This window comes from Cygnus olor, chromosome 4 (genome assembly GCF_009769625.2).
Source record: "Cygnus olor isolate bCygOlo1 chromosome 4, bCygOlo1.pri.v2, whole genome shotgun sequence".
NCBI classification, from domain to species: domain Eukaryota; kingdom Metazoa; phylum Chordata; class Aves; order Anseriformes; family Anatidae; genus Cygnus; species Cygnus olor.
Window position 1 is genome coordinate 30765929 of NC_049172.1, and position 21003 is coordinate 30786931.

At 39.2% G+C, this 21003-nt stretch overlaps 1 protein-coding gene across 3 annotated transcripts in view; it reads right to left on the reverse strand.

Annotated features, from left to right (window-relative positions):
* Positions 1–20711, reverse strand: part of GLRB (glycine receptor beta) — a 49788-nt gene extending 29077 nt beyond the window's left edge. The window contains exons 1-4 of one of the 3 annotated variants that reach the window (XM_040556015.1): positions 20599–20711; positions 19474–19627; positions 8353–8459; positions 5712–5779 (exon numbers count right to left, since the gene is read on the reverse strand). In XM_040556015.1, the coding sequence (XP_040411949.1) occupies positions 5712–5779; positions 8353–8459; positions 19474–19595 (297 nt within the window). In that variant the 5' untranslated portion in view covers positions 19596–19627; positions 20599–20711. Of the gene's footprint in view, positions 1–5711; positions 5780–8352; positions 8460–19473; positions 19628–20124; positions 20151–20598 lie in introns of those variants that run through there. The other 2 variants (XM_040556013.1, XM_040556014.1) reach the window with 2 other exon arrangements.
* Positions 20712–21003: the final 292 nt, after the last annotated feature.

The following is a 21003-nucleotide window of genomic DNA, read 5'->3' on the forward strand; positions in this document are numbered from 1 at the left end:
AGGCTGAGATAAGGACAGGGAGATCACTCAACAACCATCGTGACAGGGAAAACAGACACAGTGTAGGGAGATTAATTAAATTTATTACCTATCCCTAGTGGACTACAACAGTGAAAAACTGAAAGCAAACTAAAAACACCTTCCCCCTTCCCTCCTCTTCCTGAGCAGCTCAGGGGATTGGGGAAAGGAGGCTGTGGTCGGTCCCTAATTCAGAAGAAGGTGTTTAAATCACTGAAAATCAGAATGCACTGTCAAAATAAGAATTGGTAATAAGATCAAGTAGGTGGTACTTTACTTCTTTCCTTGTTCTATTACAAATGATCTTAAGTATACCAAACAATGGGCTGTAGCGACAGTTTAAGAACTTGATTCTATTCCCATTGGAGTCAATGGGAAGGTTCAGATTTACCTAAATGACTAGAAAACTGTGACACTGTACTCGGAAAGGAAGTTGACCCCATACTTGAGGCAATACAGAAAATGTCCAGAGAAGGAAAGAGATGTCAAGAGACAAAACTGGTGCTACAGACAATAATGTGCAGAAGGGCTTCTTTTTGGCAGAATACAAACCATTACAGCATATGGCAGCAGTTCAGGCTGTGATCTGGTATAATCCATTTTGGAACAAGCCTGCAACTAAACCTCTAAACCTTGGGAAACAGATTTTCAGATTCAGAATATGCACTGCAATTAGGCTCAATGTATGCTGAAGAAATGGTCTGCATAAGACACGTGGTCTTCCTCCTGCTATACATTTTACAGATGTTCTTTGAATATTGCAGAATGATCAACATTTTACAATAAACGGAGTCACATAACAATTACAAAGCCTGAAACTAGAGTGAAAAAAGAGTCACCATTGGAGTGAGGAGGATCTGGGAAGTAAAGAGAATCACTAAAGTGTTCTACGGGGCTTTGTTTTGCCGTGAAACTCCCAACAGAAGGAAAGTTGTTTTCAGGGAGGTTGAAAGGGGAGGCCTTCTAGGAAATATTTCAAATGTAACCTACACAGTGGGCATATGGCCAGAAGTACTCTTCAGGCCAGAAGCTAGGCATAGCCAGCACTTCTCTCTCTGTGAACTGGAGCAACACTAGATCAAGAAAAGCTTTTTCTATATCAACTACAATGATACAAAGAAAGGAAGCATAAAAGCAGTCTCTTTTAACTGAGCAGGAGTAGAGTACTCTCTCTTAACAAAGCAGTAAAGTAGAAAACAGCATTTTTTAAACTAAAAGAAGAAAACTGGAATTTATTTTAAGCACATGAATACTAAAATAAATAAATAAATAAAAAGGTTTTGAAGTAAAGGAGAAGGAAGTGGTGTTTTGCCATTTGAGTCTGAGAAGAAAGGTTACAGTGCAAATACAAACCTTGAGGACAGCCTCTGTAGACAAAGGGACAGATCATTAGTACAGCTAAAATATTATAGCCTCATGGGTATTTATAAACAAAGGATCTATCCCTAGGAATCTCTGACTGGTCTGTAACAGTTTCTAAGGGTGGCATAATCACTGTATTTTTCCAAAAATCTGCAAAATCAGAAGCAGAGTTAGCATGGGGATCCCAGACAAGTACTCCAAATAGCTAGAAGGAAACAAGTTACATGAGTTCTGATGAAGGGAGCTTACTGGAAGCTTTCCTCCATTTTAGCTGTACAAATTCTTATTCACTCTGTAGTTAACTTTTCTTTTCTTTTCTTTTCTTTTCTTTTCTTTTCTTTTCTTTTCTTTTCTTTTCTTTTCTTTTCTTTTCTTTTCTTTTCTTTTCTTTTCTTTTCTTTTCTTTTCTTTTCTTTTCTTTTCTTTTCACTTTTACTAGTTAACCCGTTTGATGCATGTATGAAAAGGTTGCAATTATCTCTAGTACTCAACAATACAACACGAACCCTACTTTTGCTAGACATGGAGCAAGTATTTCCCCTTCAGTTTCTTCACAGGAGTTTGAATAAAGCAATATAGACTTCTGGGCATAGGATCAATGCTATGCCTCCACTAATCTTGATTCAAACCTGTTGATGCTTTTCTACAGAGAAATTCCCTTCTCTCTTAAAACTAAGTGGACTCTACCTCAGCAGGAGGTCATCTCTACTCTTTTTTGTTGATGATGAGCCAACTGCAAGCTAAGAACACAAATAGTTCTAGGACTAGAAGGACAGAAGGAAAAAAATAATTGATCCTCATCAAAAGAGCAGAACAGGGAATGTGACATTAAGTCATAAAATTATTTCCCCTGTCATTAGCCAGTCAAAGGATGTTCATAATGACAATCAGTTTGATCTACTGCTGGACAACTCATGCCCATAGAGGACAGGCTGTAGAGGTCTGGTCCCAATAAGACTTTTTCTGGCCTTCCTTGCCCTCAGTCTAGCCACACTTTTACTTCCCGTTTTAACCCTGAGTGAGTAAAGTTCTTGTCTCAGCACCCACCTCTGCCTCCTGCTCTGTCTCTGCTTTAATATACTGGCTTTCATCCAATGATTGCCTTGTTTTCAGCTGGAACAGATTGTGCAACCTGTCTAAACATGTAATCTTTAGCAGAATGAGCCTTTCTCTCCATGTCTGCCGTACTCATCAAACCCAGATGATGGAGACACATTATTGTTACATGAGATAAAAAAAGGAAATATGAAGCTAAGAAAAAAATGCTGGTCCTTGTGTCAGTTGCACCTGATTCTTATTGTTCAACGTATTTTCTCTTAATATCTGCAAAGAGCCCCCAGTCTTCAGCATTTATATAAGTTTAATGACACTCTTGAAGGTTTTCTAATACATGCTATTTATGAATACATGTCATTTGGGATTTTTGGCCTGGCTACAGTTGGTGAAAAGACTGAATCACTGGTTACTGTATTTTTCAGAGAAGCCATGTCTGTTAAGCTTTGTGGGATTCCTGAAACATGAGAGGAACCATCAGAACCAGCCACCATGATATGACGACAAGGAACACTGCAGGGGCCTCTTTACTGGTTAGAGGTTCCAGACATTAATTCCATGGATAGAGTTGGCTATTTCATAGAGTGGTCTGAGAGTGGGTCATCTTAGACCTTACTGAAGGTATCTCCTTCTGCACTTCTTTAACAGCCTCCTGAACTGAAAGGAAATCTGCATACCTAATGGCCTTTTGTAACAGGCACTGCACCCATTTGTTTGTTGGGTTCTCCACCACCACCACCACCTCATTTCCAACCACCTGGCACTCATGGTTATTTTTCCTCACCCTTCAATCACCCAACAAAAGGAATACTGATATGGTGCAGAACGTGCCTTTAGCTTGGTCAAACAGGATGTTTTACCCCCATGCAGATTTTTGCAAAAAAACTATTAATTTAGCTAGTGCAGACAGAAGTGGCTACAGAGCCAAAAATCACAATACATCATTCACTGAATACTTACAAATGTATTATTTCACAGCTTTTTGTATCAGTAATGATATTACTTCAACCAGTTTAGTAGCTGCTGTTAATTTTAGAGAGCCAGTCAAGAAATCAGTATTCTTCATGACTCACACTAATGCCCGACACAGTAGAGAGGCAGGCAGCTACTTTCTTCTCCAGCACTGAGGAATCTTTTTCAGCAGTCCTATTACTGTGTGCAAATATCTCTCCTTCCTGAATTCAGGAGGCTCCACTGGTCCTTCACAGAACTGATTTCTCAGCTCCAGGAAACACTTTTTCTGTGATTATGGAGGTACTAGTTGTCTCCAAGACCGAGGGACTTGTTGCTGTCTGGTGCATTATCCAGACCATATGAAGACAAGTACCAGCCTATGCCCAAGAAAGCAGCAATTCCTGTATGTCCATAGGACCCTATACTGCCGGAGGAAAGGCTTCCCAAGTGATATATGTAAGAACAAATCAACTAATTCTTTTGTCAATGCCTCTGACAATGTCCTCTGACACATGAGGGGAACCGGGAAGTAAATCAGGCTTCGCATTAACATTCTTAGATATCACAATGATGGGCTGGACATAGAAATCTAAATAAAAGCATAAATTAAATCAAGGTTGGTGTCTGAAGCTCTGAAATATGAAGGATAGCATGACTTATCTTACTGAACATCCTAGTAAATCTGTGAGCAACTAGACAGGAATTCACAGGCAGGCATACATGCATTGCAGTGGAGAAGATGCTTAGTTTTGGGGGTGGAGGCACACCCCTTACATTCATGTTTTGTTACTATTTGGCTGTGGGTGAATTGTAAAAAAGCCTCTGTAAAAGTCACTTTTTAAAGCATGCAATAAATTTAAAAAACTTGAAACGGCCATCTGGCCTAATATGCCTGCCATCTTAGACATGTATCTCACTCCTACTTCCCTGCTCTTCCTCCCTGCTCCTTTAAACTTCAGTCCCCTTTTTGTTTTCAGGAAATAAATCTCAAAGTATCTTCAGCAAACTTACATTCTTTGTTTTAATATCACTTCCTGCTAATGCCATTAGCTGACTTGCTATCATTTGCAATCAAATCTAAATCCTTTATTCCCTCCTAGCAAAGAAACAGAAATTTCTGTCCAAGCTGCTCAAAAGCTACTTCAGCCATTGCATGTGTTTAAATTTAAGCAACTCTGCAGTCTCAGTGAAACATCGTTAGGGTATCATGCACACTGGTTCTGAATTTTAAGCTGGTATTTACTTCCATGTGCAACAAGAGGTAGTTTATTATTTATTAGCCATATTATGGCTTATTGCTTTCCTGCCATTGCAACTAGGAATGCTGCCTTAACCACAACATTAAAAAAGGAGCCTGATTTGGGGAACTTTCTCAATGCTCTGGACAGAGCAGATCACTGCAGCTGTTTCTACACTGGATGGTCTGGAAGTGCCTCAGGACTCCCAGGTCTCAGTACACACCCTGGCTGTGGCTTCCCACATACTGGCGAGACATGGTGCATTCCCATCTTTTTTACCGAAAAGAAAAATCCTGATCGGGTCATAACATCTTCAATAACTGAATGTATATTTTGCAATATTTTTGACAGCATTTATTGGAAAAATCATTGCAAAAAGATCTTCAAGTCCCAGAATACTGGAAAGCGCTTTGCTGGAATTACGTTTTATTTTGAAATTGATTCTACTTTATATAACAACAACAAGTGAAAAGTGCAATGTGGATTATTTGGTGCTGTTATTGGCATGTTGAAATACTTTGAACTGCGAAAACTATTTTAGAAGCTTCAGTCCTCAGTTTATCTTTTCTCACACAGCAAATAAACAGGAGGAAGAGTACAGTCATTGATGCTCTGCTCCTTTATTCCTTCTCCTTGTAGTCCTCTATGATTTACTCCAATTCTCGGACCAACATAGAACCTACCTATATGCTCGAGACTTATGCATGAATGTTCTTTCCCTTTTCATCTACAGTCCAAGTACTTCCTTTATTAATCCACAGAGCAATCTATTAACTGTCAGACATACTTTCCAAATGTGTTCTTCCTTTGAACAAAGTATGGAAAAAAGTTCATTTCTTGCATCTTAGAAACCACAGATTTCCTTTTATGTTCATCAGATTCTAAAAGCTATGGCAATCTGTGAGTGAAATAGATTAACAGGTTTACATTTACAGCATAAAGCACAGTCAGTCTATCACTAGCCCAATTAACTCACTTCTCAGTCCACGCAGTCAAAACAACTTTATAGTTCATAATCCTCACCCTGAAATTTAATTTAATAAGAAAATCTGCATGTGTGCTCCATTCATTTCATTTCCATCTTACCATGGTTGTCTCTTGAATTGACCCAAAGCTGTTAATGAAGATGTTTACTGCAACATCGACTGGAATTCCTTTAAAAAAAAAAGGAGAGATTCCTAGTCAGCTGCACAATCCAGTAAAGGCACACTATCCTTCATTTGAGGCTTCTTTGTACTTCTATCACAATAAGAATATTTTTCACAGCTTTATATTTTCAAATTAATATATACACGCTGTTTTCAAAAGCTATGGTTAATCTGTTGCCACTGAAAGTTAATGGAAATCATGAGAACTATTTTCATCCTAGTGATAAGGAAACATAAAAAAAAATCTTAGTCTAGAGTGCTAAGCTTAAAGCATTTCATAGCCCATAAATTTGAATCATTTTCAAATTCCATGATTTTCAGCTATCACAGAATGCACCATCCAGTATTACTTTTACACACAGTACAATGAATAGAAGCAATTCACATTTCTAGCGGCAAACACATTTAACTGCCAAAGTCATGATGATGATCTATCATCCTAAATTACCTGTACATGATTTATGGTGACACATTTACTTACATTGTAAGACGATACTTCTTTGCACAAGTCAAGTGCATAAATGCACAAGTGTGCATACGGGGAGATAAAAATTGTTTCATGCAGCTTTCCCAGCTACCAAGCAAGAGAGAGTCAGAAAGCTGTTCCATTTTACAGTGATTACCAGTTTGCCAAGAAAAATTTTGAGAAGCCAGCAGCTGTGAAGATATCAAGATGGACTGGATTTTTTCCTCTTTTCCACAGCCAGGATTCCTGTAGCTCAAGAGGGATGGTGTGACAGCTGCTACATGTGCCCTCTGTCACCCCACGGGAACTGATAGGCAGTCATTTATCTGGTGTTAACAGCGGGTTATCATGAAGCAGAGGGAAATGGCCTGATGGTTTTGAGAACTAATTATGGTCCACTAGTTTTATTTAGCACCTGTATGTTGAGAGTGTCAGTACACACACTAGATGCACGCATCTAATCTCATTTACACTGTTACAAGTACTTAACCCAGTGGAATTCTTCCTATTTTCAGCGGTAAATGAGATATAAGAATGTAAGAAGATGATTCTGATAGAGAAAACACCAAGTAATATATGTCTTATTTAATAGTTTGCTTGTGTACACACAGTATTTCAGAGTACATTAAACAAAAATTCAAACTCTGTAAATTCTTTTTGTTTACCAGAAAATTGCTACAATAAAATTTCACTTGAAAAAACTGAATTTCACTGAAAAAGTGAACCTGTTTGTTTCGTTAAATCAGATCAGTGAAGTGTAGTTCTTTCGGTTACGCAATAAACATAATACATCATTTAGTTCCTGATGTTTGTGACGGTACACCCACTGTGCCACTGGTAGCCAGGAGTGTTCCGTCTCTGTCAGATCTAAATAGGAAGTGCAGTCCAAGAAAATCAGTCATGCGTGAGGAACATTTTAACATGGGCAAATCACTTGTCAGAAAATGTTGGGTTTTTTTCCAGCTCCCTGTGAGCTAGCATTACATCTCCTCCCTCTTTCATCAGTCTTGATTCTTAACAGACTGACAGCAGGGATATCAAAAATATAAATCAATCTGCAATATGCTTTGCTATAACAAGCTTATCATGCTGAAGAACAGGTAGAACAGAGGCTGGACATTTATTTTTTGTGATAATGTTCAGTGCTGAAATCAAACAAATATGATTCTACGGAGAATAAGAAAGAAGCAAGAAACTTGCTGAGAACTGAGTTTAATGAATTTATAAGACTCAGTTAAATAGAGCATCTGAAACTGGTTTCTTCAAAAGCACAACAAAGATTATAGATTTCGCAAAATCTCAATATATTGATATATGTGTTACAATATCTCTTAACATATATATAATTAAATATAAGTTTTAAAAAGAAAGAACTGATTTATGTAAACTGCAGTGTCTGTAATGTAACAAATTTTCTATGTCTTTTTCAAGCAGGGAAATAATGTAACTCCTGGTAAGTGTAATTCACAGTTCTATGATTACTAGAGGTTTTCCAGAGCATATGTATTCCAGTCTTTTTTGTACATGAAAGGATATCACATTTGCCTACATGGAAGATTCCTACAACAGTTGCCTACAAGAAAGGTGTTTCAAAATCACAGAATGTGTTTAAAGTCATTACCTATTTGAAATCCCATATATGTAAGCTGCATTATTAACATAGCTTTGAAGATATGTTCCGTATGACTTCCAGCAGTGATACTGCTGATCCCAAATTTTACAAAGTCATCTTAAAGGATCTTTATAGAGAAGTTTAGTGTTTTAAAATACTGTAAAGCAGAGATACTACTAAAGCCAAATTAAAATGTAGGGATAAAAATATATTTTAAAAACTTGCTCTACAAAACCTAATTCAACTTTTAAAAAATCTTTTATAAAAATGCAAGCGTAATAATAACAAAAGCATCAGACACTATTATGACCATGACGTCCCGATATATTTCAGCTCAAAAGGGTAAATGTCTCCTATAGTTTCACATTGTAGGGAAATTTCCATCATTCTTAAAAAGAAACATAGGCTGTGAATATCATCTTTATATAAACTTTCTATGTGTGAAAAGAGCAGAAGTTAAATTCCAAAGATTAAATAAAAAGGCAGAAATATCTGACAAACCTTTGAAATTTGGTCTTATCCTGGGGTCATAACTGAGCAATAGCCTATTCAAGATATTGCTTGTAGAATTAGCAGGTACCCTTGCAAGGTCTTCAGCTGATTGCTGGCTGTAAAAAGAAGTGTATTCGTTACTATTTAGAGAGAAACAACTACATGCTTAAAGTTAAGTTATTTCACAAACAAACATTTTCAAGTTCCATACTGGATAGTCTTTCTTTGTGATGTTTTAGTATTTCTCAAGAAGCTGTAACAAACCTGACAGTTCTCCTACGTGCTCTAACTGTAAACTCGATAAGGTCAATAGATAATAAAATAAATCTTGTAAAATAAGTAAGAAGTTCACTAATTGCTCCCTTCCCTCTTAATACATATCCAGAGGGACATGATTTCTTCATTAGGAGAAAACAGCCAGCTTAACTATTTTTAGGGACTATCAGATTAGGAACACAAGAAAATTGACAGCCACTTCTTAGGTGACAAAACACGCAGTGCCTTTTGGCAGCCTCTTGCTTTCAGATGCCAGTGGCAGCTAGTCCAGCAAGCTGCAGCCCTTGCATAGTCTCATTGGTAAGTACTAATTGGAGGTTTGTTATGGAAGAAGAGGCCTTGCACTCTGTTTTTTCAGGGCACTTTAAAATATCTCCATTTACCTTGCTGTCATTGTCTTGGGTGTTAAATTAAAGCCATCACGAAAATCAAAAAGAACCTGTGACAGGTGAATGTGGCTACAAGAGTAACATGCAAGTGAGAGGAATAAAAAGCAAGAGAAAGGGTGCACGGTCCCCACCCTACGCACTTTAAGCACCTGGCAGGCTGGTGACGTCCTGTAAATGAATTTCTATGCTGTCTGTAGAACCTGTTCAGTGATGATTTCCAGTTTTGAACCTTGTCTCATATTCACCTTTCCCTCCATTTTCTGACTACTCTGCTAACCCTTTGTCTTTATAATTTAATAATCAGGATGCCATGTACAAATAAGACAAACACCCTACAGAGGCATGTCATATACATCAACACTATTGCCTCTGGCAAGCAAATGTACAAATTTATTTTAAAAAAATGATCCAGTTAATTTTCTAAATATTTCCCTTAACTAGTAGCAGCTGTTGTTGTCTCTACTACCCTGCTCACCCTGCTTAATTCTTTTTTGCATTATTGTTTCTCATATCTCATATCAATGTCAGCTTGACAGATCTATGGGTGATTCTTTATAGCGTTTTGGCTCACTGCTAGTTTTCATCTCATCCTTCACTTTCCTTCATGTCCTTTGGGACTTCTGCATTATTCAAACATTTATTGAAGATAATATTAACTCTCCAAAAGGCTTTTGGCCATTTTTATTTTATATTTTTTTTTATAAAAAGCCTCCTGACTTTAAGATATCTATTTCCAGTAGCTTCTGTTCAGCATCATTCTTATTGACTACTGGAAAAAAAATAATTACTAAAACACTAAAACAAGGAACTTTTTCCTTTTTGCAACATATCTTAACTTCCACTAGCATGTCCTTACTGTGTACAATAAAACTCTGCTAATTTAGTATTAGAGAAATTAAATACCAAGAGGGTTTCAAATTTCTTCAAATAATTGATAAATTATTTGATAAATAATTGATAAATAATTGATAAATAATTGATAAATTCACCTTCCAATAATTTTCCTAGGCTTTTTATATTTGACTCAGATTTGAAGCATTAAGTACATAAAAGAGCTGATTTACTTCTGACACTTTGAGGTTTGTTTTCAGTTTGCAGTGTCAAAACAAAACCAAACAACAACTAATGAACAAACTTAAAACCCAATTTGTTTTATATTTCTCTTATGGATTGTTCAAAGAAGTTCATTAAATAGTAATAATGGTAATAGTCATTAAATAGTGATGATCTGAACCACGTGGGACAACATGGACACAAAAATTAAACACAGATGCTTGCAGAATGTATTTGCAAACAAATCCAAAAAAAAAAATTTAAAAAAATGAGCATTAAACAGCAATAGAAAGCCAAACATAGCTGACATTCTGACAGGTTTATTTGTCTCTTTAAGTAAAAGGAATAAAGCTGTAATTTTGTGAGGTCTGTGTTGCACTGCAGAAGGATGTTAATACAAATGTGTGCTCAGGTTGTTCGCTCAGAGGTCACACAATGGACATTTACTGCAGTGGGGGAAGCCAGTGATGTGAGGAAGAAACGTGGCAGCACTGCTTTCTGGTTATGATCATCATGATCACATTTACTGCAAGTGCTTGGGTAGTGTTTTGAAGTTGTGACATGTGCACACATTTTTCCTCACTTTAGGAACCAAGTGAAGCACAACAGCATTGGCTACTTTGAGCTAGGAGAAGCCCGGAGTCAGTAATCACTAGTTTTTTAACAGTGACTTTGAACTAAGTGGTGGAATGGAAAAAGGCTTTGCTGAGTACAGGGTATATTTTCACTGCAGTCCTTCACAGTATGCTGTCATTGAACTACCATCACTGAGTAGCACTCGGGCTACTAAACATCTTCACAAGGACTGGATTTCCTTCAGAGAGCCCTGCTGATCAAAATTTCACTTGGAAATCAATAAATCATATGCATAGCTTCTGCTAAGCTCAGACATTATGCCACTTTCAGAGTGATAGATTAGCAGCATAACTAAACACTGAACAGGGTGGGCTGGGCGCACGGAGTAACTGGCTGAGATGATTCAAGCCATGGAGATACTCATCTAAAGCCACTACCACCCCTGCCTAACTGGCCATTCTGGAACAGTGAGCTTTGAATTGATGTGTAGGCTACACTAGAGAAAAAGAATTTGAGCTCAGACCTTCCTTCCCAAGAGATGCAGTACTTCAGTTTTCTAAAGGCTGATTCCCACACACCACCACTCACGCCAACTGAAAAGTTACTTACCACCTTTCCTTATCTGACCTAGAATTTTCATATGAGAAGCTGATAACGAGCCAAAGGTTCCCCTTAAATTTCCACTAGTTACAGCACATGTAGTAATTTTAATACATTTACTTCAACCTGCAAGGAATGCATGTGTAGCTGCTGGAAAGCATTAGGAAATGGAAATGTCACAATGTAGCAACATTTTTCAAAGTAATTTATCAGTTCTAGTCAAGACACAGTACATAACAAGTGAAGGGTAATGCAACTGAAGTCTCACAGTTGTTATAAAAGGAATTTAAAAGAAAGTAATAGTAAAGCTAGAAATTGTCTTATCAAAATTTTGCCTAAACCACACTTTTTTTTTTTTTTTTTATTTGGGGGGGTGGGTAATTAAATAAAGCAAAGCACAATGTCTTCTCCTTTTCTGCAAGAAAGGAGAAAGCAATCAGTGTTCTCACTTTATGAACACTGCTCTCTAAAGCCAGAAAGAAAACAAAATACACTTAGTCTGTCAGCACGACATCTCAGTGGGATATGACTGGCCTCTCTCCAGTCTACTTCTGGTATCACGGACAAATAAAAGAATGACTTTAAGTACTGCATTGCATGAGATACACAGGGAGGTGTCCATCTCGTCTTTCTTCCACTGCAGCCGCACACATTTTATTGCAGCTCTTGGAGAACATGATTAACATTTTAAATTGATGTCAATAGATAATTATCTTCATAATTCCTTAATCAAAATCGAGAAGTTTTGGTAAGTAGATATGCATGCAAACAAGAGGCATACTCTTGGTTGAAACTGATATAATAACTTCTTTACACTTGTGTCAAGCAAATGTGTCAGAAGACACTATGTCTCTCTCTGTTGGGTTATGACATCTAGTCTCCCAGAGCTCACTGAAGTTACAAGGAGTCCTTATCGCAGACAGTGCCACAGGAAGATGGCTGGAAAAAGGAATATCAACAACATTTATTCTACACAAATGGGGATGGGAACCTTCACTGCTGTTGTTTTAATTCACCTATTGCCCTGATCCCTGTTCTTAAGATCCCATTATGCTGAAGAATCTCTCATTTTAGAAAAGAACATTAATATATTTTTTACTTATGGCATGGCAATCAGGGAAAAAATAGGCACATATCAGAGGCAAGCTAATTCACATCCCATCTTATAATACACTGCAATCCAAACAATCATGCTGCATGCTTTTTCTATTGTCAGCATTTACTTAGAGCTCACAGCTTGGATAACCTAGCGTCAAGCTTTGCCTTTGAATAGATTACTGTCTGACAGATAAAAATATATATTCCAACTCACACTGTTATCTCCAGCAAAATGTCCTACGTAATGCCGGAACAACAGATTTTAGTACAGTTTATCTAATTTATGTGATGGAAACTGACATTTTAGTCACATAACATGACAGTAGATATCAGGGAATGATAAGAATAAGTTTTGGGAAACACAGTACCTGTCATCTTGCCATACACTGCATGTACTACTTCCTTGATACAACCTATCAGTGTTCTGATTTGCAGGCATTTGATTTTCTGAGTGCAGTAACTCAAAGCACAAAAACAGGTTAATACAAATCAAAGAGATACTATATAATTCCTCTGAGCGATCTCTATGATCTCAAGCATGCTTAACAGCCACATTTTCAAACTGTAGCACCTGAAATTGATATTGTAGCACCTGATATTACTAGGGAGAATAATTATGATACCTCCAATGCAAAGCCATGTCATTCAAATTACATTAAAACTACAGAAATCTCAATAACTTTTTATGCATGCTCACAAAATGCAGTTGACAGCTAAACACTTAAATTTAGGTATGTAGCTTCAGTCCCTGAATTTAGAAGTAATCCTGTACGGTGAACAAAGAGAAAGGTTCCTTCACAGTGCAATACAAAACATAAACCCTGCTGGGGCAGACTGAATAAAATAACTCCTCTTTCATCTGCTATGGTAGAAAGCCCAAAGAGAATAGGTCCCAATGGGCATGTCAGCAAGATTCCTGAAGCTGGGTGGTGTGAATAGTTCAGCTAGGGCCACTACTTCAGTCCTTGACTATCAGAACCCTCTAAGTTCAGCTTTGGTTTCACATTCAACATTTCTAGGATTGGACACGTTGAGGAGTGTTTAAATGGCATTCTGAAGTGCCTTGTTGTTTTTCTGTAAGGTTGAGAAAGCAAGATGATTCAACTGCACACCAGAGGCTACAGCCCCAAAACCCACAGAACCAGGTTAGTACAGTACTTCATCCAGCCCGACTCGAACTGCTCACGACAAGCTAATGATGCTTGTTTGCTTCCTGCTTAGGGACCTCTGTGTCCTACTGAAGTCACCACCCAAGTGACCTTTGCGCAGAAATGCCGTTCTGCTGTGCTCTGGCATCACAAGCATGCATGAAATATGATCAGCATCCAGATGTTTAAGCAGAACTACAGACATTTGTCCACCTCGGTCCCCATGTCCCTATCTCTTTTCTAAATAAACACTGAGACGAACAAGACATAGATCTCGATAAGAGCACCATCTTGGTTAGAAAGCATAAATGGAGAGACATTTTAGGAATTTTTCTTTCAAAGACCCATTTGGTGGCGCTGGGAACAAAATGTAGTCTTATGCTTTTCCTCGCACTTAGGTTCCGGGGATGGAATTTAACCTGCTGATCCACATTTCTTCTCAGTCTGAAGGCTATACATGAATTAGAGTGCTCAAGTCTGTAACTCTTCTGCACAGTTGTATTGTCTCATCACTACAGTGTTCAGAATGGAGTAAACACTGCTCACTTGAGAGGAAGAATTACTGAAAGAGAACCAACTTACCATAGTTAATTACTGTTTTACACGATAACTTAAGTTTTGCTTATACAGCTTTATCTTTTACTCCCCAGCATGCTTATCCACTCTGAATACAAATTCCCAGACCTCCTGGAATGTGGCCCTGTCTGTCTGAGATCATGGCTTTCCATGAGAGTTACATACTATGGAATAAATAAACCACTGACCAATTGCTGTCGCTATGGGGCAAAAGAATTTTTACAGGAACCAGACCTGAGCTCTGCAATGTCTTTATCTTCAGAATGACTTTGAAATACAACTGCCTCCACAACTAAATTCAGGCTGTTGTTTCAACTTTATTCCATCTTCCCCCACAAAGTGTATCAACCCTACCGTCACATCTACAAGTGAAGATCTTCGCAAACCATCAACAATGTCTTCTACAAGACGGGAATGACACCAGAGTCAATTCCACTTTCCCACCGTTTACATTTGGGGGATGATCACATACTACAGACAGAGAGGCCATGTATAACCAGACATGTGGGGAGAAAAACAGTCCTTGTCCACAGGAAGGTGGAGAGGATCCAAGATATAAGACTTTAGTCTTTATGGGAAAAGCTTGGCAGAAGCCAGCAGTTAAGCAAGAGAAATGTATAGGAGAGATTTCATACAATTCTATGCTTTGAACACATCAAAGGCTTTTTCTCCAGTTCCACTGTCTTTTGTTGTTATTTTTAAAAATAAGCTGTTTATTGAACCTTGGCATTTGTGACCTTTCTAAACTTCTGCCCTGGCAGATGGCACAAGCCATGTTTTCTGGAGGGCTTCGAGGGCCATTTCACAGTTTCTGAAGTAGCTGATATGCTTTATTGAACACAAGCCAAAACACGATTTGTGCTCCTTCTCTGTGGGTAAAAAAAGTCTCCGTAGATATCATACAGTATTTATTTAATCATCTACGTGTATACAAATCTCCATGTGGGAAAATGCACACCGGTGGGGAGGGATGCTATTTAAAAGCAGTCTTGAGATCAAGAGAAAGGAACAGGATTCAGTGATCAGTGCCATACTCTCAGCATTAGACTCCCTGTGGGATCATTAGCAACTAACAGTGTGCAGGTGAACAGCCGAGTCATACTAAAACTGTAATTAACAGGGATAGTTGGGATTGTGAGCACAGTTGTAACTGATTTTGTTAGCTGCTATTTGACACACACATCTCTTTGCTTTCTCTAACAGTCATAGCAAACTTGCCTTTCCTTATAATTTAATTTGTCTAGAGATCTTGCAAGTGGCTTTCAGGAGAGATTTTCTTGGTTGCCAAGGACCGTGGGATAACAGCAGCAGCTGGAACACTGTAAAATAACTGAAGTATTTATTATGACATAACAAAAGGAAAAACATTCTTTCAGCAGTGCTCTTAGAAAAAGTCACAGCTGCGTGTCCAACATGTTTACCAGAAACAGGTATTATGAGGAATTATGAGGAAGTTACGCTAGGGAAAAGTAATAGCATTAGACAAAATCTGTTTTGACCACATCTTCCATCCCAAACATGTCTGTCTGTGTATTTTATCCTCAACGTCAGCACTCACCATGACTAAAATGGAGTAGCTTCTTAAACTTCCTCTGCCATCTGGCAACTTTTGCAAAATAACACCAGTACTGGAAGGCAAATAATATGTACCTATTCAAAAAGCTGGCTGGGCCTGGGGCAACTGTTTAAACACAATGCTCATTTTTATCTGTTCAAACTGCCTGAAACTTTCAAATAGGCTTAATTCACGTTAACAAGAAACATGTGAAGCAGTCACTCTTGTGCTTAACCTATGTGACACACTCTGATAAAGAGCTGTAGTACTTAGAAACAATTACCCATTCCATATTTTCCAGGTCTTAAACTTCAAACACTACCACCAGAACCTGCAATGTCACTTCACTGCTCACATTTTCTGTTCCCCTGGGACTGGTAGATCACTGCAGAAGCATAACAACATGGAGTGACCTCCAAACAGTAAATAACAGTGGTAATATGGCTGATGGATAGTCTAAAACCAACAAACAGATCGTGACTAAATCCATCAAGGTCATCTGTATTCAGTATAGTGAATTTCAAAATAAGCTTTGTAAAGAGAATACTGTAACCCACAAAAATCTTAAAGGATTTTCTTGAAGAGATAGACCTGTCTCTTTCTTGTTCACTTTCTTTTTTTTTTTTTATGTTTTCCATGGAGATAAAAGGCAAGAGTTTTGTTACATTAAAGCTTCATATTTTATTGCACTATGCATCTGTGGCAACCAGCTTCCCAGACTTATGCTGTAAAACTCCCTATTGTGGGCTTATAGGTCCAATGTATCAATTTGTTTGTTAATCAACAAACATTCAGGAATAAGACACAACTACTCTCTGTTTCACTAGGAAAGCCTGAGGTAAGAAAGAAAATGATCTAAATTTAAGATGCGAAATTTTACATCTGTCTGAGGAAGCCTTAAATCAAGATAAGAACAAGTGATTAAGCATCAGCTTCTTGGAACCCCTCAATAAAAAAAGCTGGGAGAAACAGTTTCAGAAATAAATGAAAATCAGATGGCCTATCAAGCCACTGTCACACAATACACAGAGAAGCATTATGAATAATCACAAGTAAGAGTTTTTGCTGCCAGATACAAGACAGAATTTTCCTAATTGAAGGAAGCAAATATCTGTTTATGAGACAATAATGAACTTTTTATGGGGTTTTTAATCAGTTTGGTTTCAGCTTTTTCTGTTATAGTTAATTTCATGCCAGAGGGGTATACTTAACTAAAAGCTTCTGTGCTTGATATGCATAAAAATTCAGGTGTGCTCATTCTTCATACAAATTCATGCTAAAGTCCAAAAGCCAAACCAGTCCTAACACCATCCATTTCTGAATGTCAAACTAAAGAACCTAAGCAGTATTATTAGGCTCAGCATAAATCTTTCCTAGGAAATTATTTGCATACATTTGAATGCCATTATAAAATTTGTAAAGTTTGTTCTTTACATAATTACTAGTGGTTTTTATTTTCTTGCGGAGGTAGAATTTAACTTTTCAGATGTTGTAAAGAAACAAGTGGCAATATATTTTACAATAAAGCTTTAAGCTGTATGGCACTAGTAACCAATGAGAATCAAAGGTAGATTAAGGTTTTAATTTATGTATGTTTTCATTAGGAATTTGTACCACTCAATAAATGATGCAAAATCCTATAAACCTTCTTGAAAAAGATAAAATGCTTTCTTTCAAAAGAATTCCTTTGTGCTTTACAAGTGAATTTTTCATTCAACCACTTTCTCTGAGATTAATTTTGATCAACCTTCACATTGTCACTTAACTCCCACTCCACTGCATTACATTTTGGTTTGTTTCTAAAGAAAGATTTTTTTTTTTGAAGAAAGATTTTTTTTTCCATTTTTTTTGCACAGGAAAGAAAACATTAAGAGTAGCTTCCTCTTTTACAATGTACCGTGTCATTAACTACAGAAGTTTTGTGCAAGGCTATAAAAAACATGTCAATGGTTGAAAGTTTGTCCCCAACAGCCCAAGTTATGCGAGCACGACAGAGCTCACTCTGATTGCTTGTTCACCTCAGAGGCTGTCTAGCTGCCAGCCACAAGCCCAGTGATCCTGCAGCTCGACTACCACAAGTGACTGTCTCAAGCTGTGAACTTCAGCCAAGTGAGACACCGACAACTTGTTCGCTATTCAGAAAATGATAGAGCTCAGTGCTATGGCAATTAATTCTAACTAGCAGCACGGCACACGCAGTTTGTCAGACAAACATGGGATCATGCTAGGATTTTCACAGAAAGCTTCCACTGGCTGGAATGTAAAAACCTCACCTAGAAAATTACAGCACTTATTCACCAAGTATGGTGGTGACAAATGATGTCATATTTATAGCTTGTAAAATTAACTGGTATCGAGAAGAACAGAGTACCAGGAAATACTGTGTTGAAGAAAAAAAAACAACACAAAACAACACTTCTCAAGATAAAATGCCATCTATGTTCTGAACTCTAATTAAGATGAAGTCCCAAACAGGTAAAATGCATGGCAGATCTGGACTCTCAGCTCCCAGCTGTGGAACTTCCTTTCTAAGGACTTCAGTGCTCACGCCTGTCTTGGAACCACGGCATTTCTCTCCTTGCCATTAGTCCTTATGGTAGCTCACAGTGAAAGCTCCATACAGAGCTCAATGTAACTACACAAAGGAGACAGAATGGATATGGGTCATTTCAAATGAGTCATGATCACATTAGAGACTTGTATCTTAATGTTTTCAAATCCAAAGACATATCTCATTTTTTAGGGCCAATATAATAAAGAATGAGAACACTCACTGCATATAGAAACTTTCTAAAAATTCAGTGTTACAAATAAACATCACTGTTGATACTTAAAAAGAGTGGGACCTTTAAAAGTATCATTCAAACAGTGCTTCATTCTGGTTATTCCATTTACTTTTTTCTTTTACTTGCAAAAAGTCTTTTAAATGTTAGGTAGCCAGTCTCAACTTCCAGTCTTCCTCTTTTATGGTCTCAGAAGAAATGTGTTGTAAACCTGTCTGAGCCACTTCATCATTTAAGGCACAGTGTTTTTCTACATCTATTGGTAACTCATTATATTCCATCCATCTTTGCTTCAGATATTTACACCATAACACTAAAATGATGACCAAGGATGGCCACGAAAATGACAAAAAAGGCCCTCCAAATAAAACTTTTGCATTGTCCTATGGATCAACAGAAAATGTGGTAAGTGTCAGAAAGAGAAACTCTTTTTAGTGTGAAGTAATTACAGGTGTCCTGAACGTGGTCTCTAATCAGCTGGGCAACCACCAGTTAGTGATTAGTTTTAGTTTCTGTATTTTTATAGAGAGATTGCTCCATAAGGGCATTTTTATAGCAATAATCTATCCACCTCCAGAAAAAATACAGTACTGTAAATCACTGACGGAAGATGCTAAGACATTGGTTCTATTCAGCATGTAATAAGGATGTGAGTAGGGCAATCTCTCTTTTACAGAGCTAAGCTAAACAGAAACTGAATTTCAGTAAGATAGTATACTTGCAACACGATATTAGACAGCATAACATTACAGAAATACATTACTCTGTGCTCATAGATAGCAAGATACTGCATTGGAATCCCCCCAAACATTTTTGTTCATTGTTAAGAATCTGTTTACTATTGCTTAGATTTCTCTTTACATTAAAACAAAGGACCTGTTGCAGAAGAAACAGACTGTTTGACAGAACTTAGCTATGTCACTGGTCAAGCCCTCTTCTTCCCACTTCCACTCCTCAAAATCCCTCTCTTAATGGAAAGCACCACCTTCCACTTCAATTCCCATGCAATTTCCGGTGTTAAAAATATGGCAGGATCATACAATCATGCAAGAATATAAAAGAAACACAGAACATACGATGGGCAAAGGTATTGCTTCTTTTTCCCCTTTCCTTTCTTTGAAGACTTCTCTTTGGAATAGACTTCTTCCATCCATAAGGAGAACGAGACCAAAAAGAAAACTGCTAGTAAGAACTTCATCTTGAAGGTTAAGCTTCAAAGAAACCTTCAGTCTACGGCAAAGAAAAAGAAAGAGGTTTATGTTAGTAGCGTTAACCTAGTAGGTTAAACAGCAAATGGGAACATATATGTACAAAAAGAAAACAAATGTTTCCTTTTAGAAATCCAGTTTGACATAGGAGAGTGGGTTGAGGTGTAAATCTGATACGAAACCACTTTAGGTAATTTTGTGAGCGTCAAGGTGCTTCACAAAGTTAGGAGATTCACAGCGAGGAACTGATTTAAGTGTGAGTCCAGTGTATTGAAGACATAAATGTGATGTGATGACCTTCAAAGGCTGCCTGACTCAAAATCCTCCAAAATGTGGAAGAGAATTCCTCACCAGAAGTACCATCTATCAACTCCATTAAACACGGTTAAAGGTGGCCAACCAGCCTTTAACAAGGTAGAGAACTGAGAGGCCTCTTGACCTCTGCACACATCAAACAGCAACAATTTCAACGCCAGTTACGAGAAAGGGTTGCAAATTTAATTTCATGGATGAAATTACCCATAGAGGACTACTTTCCATGGACTCTAGATGCGGCATCAGCACTAAATGGGATCTGCAAGGACGGCTTCTGGGCACAGCCCGGAGCCCTGGGCATTGCCCCACTGCACCCAGTCCCACCTGGTGATGCCCCAAGGGCCGGTGCCCCACCAGCCCCCGACCACCACCCCCGGGCTCCTTCCACGCCTTTTCCACGGGCATTCCCCAGGCCCCTTCCTTAGGCCGGGGGCACCTGGGGGACCCCTCAGCTCCAGCCGCGTTCCCCTGCCCAGCCGCTCCCCGGAGGAAGCCAGCCCCTCTCCCCGCACCGGCCGCAGGCACCGGCACGTCCCCGGCCCCAGCCGGCGGGGTCCCGCCGCCCCCTCCCCGCTCCCTCGCCCTCCGGAGCCTCCCCAGCCGCCGCCTCCCGGCCCGGCCCGGCCCCGCCGCAGCGGCCCGGCGCTGGCCGAGGTGCTGACGGGGCCCAGCGCTCACCGCCGAGCCGAGCCGAGCCGAGCCGGGCAGAGCCGGGCCGAGCCGAGCGGGGCCTCCCGATGCGGGCCGGCGGCGCGGCGCGGCGCGGGGCGGAGCGCAGGAGCGGCGGCTCGCAGCAAGCCCTGCCTCCGGCCCTGCCTCGGCGCCCAGTGAGCATGTGCGGGGCCGCGCCGCCCAGCGCGGCACGGTTCGGGCACGGCTCGGGCGCAGCACGGCGCGGCCCCGCCGCACACGGGCACTGGGAGGCCGCCGGAGGAGGCGGCGGGGCCGGGGGCAGTGGGGCCGAAGGGCGCTGCCCGCTGCGGCGGGGGAAGGCCGGGCCCCGGGCCAGGAATGGGAACGGGTTCTCTTAGGTCAGCAAATGCCCACCCTCCTGCTGTAGTTCAAAGGCATCGTCTCCCATTT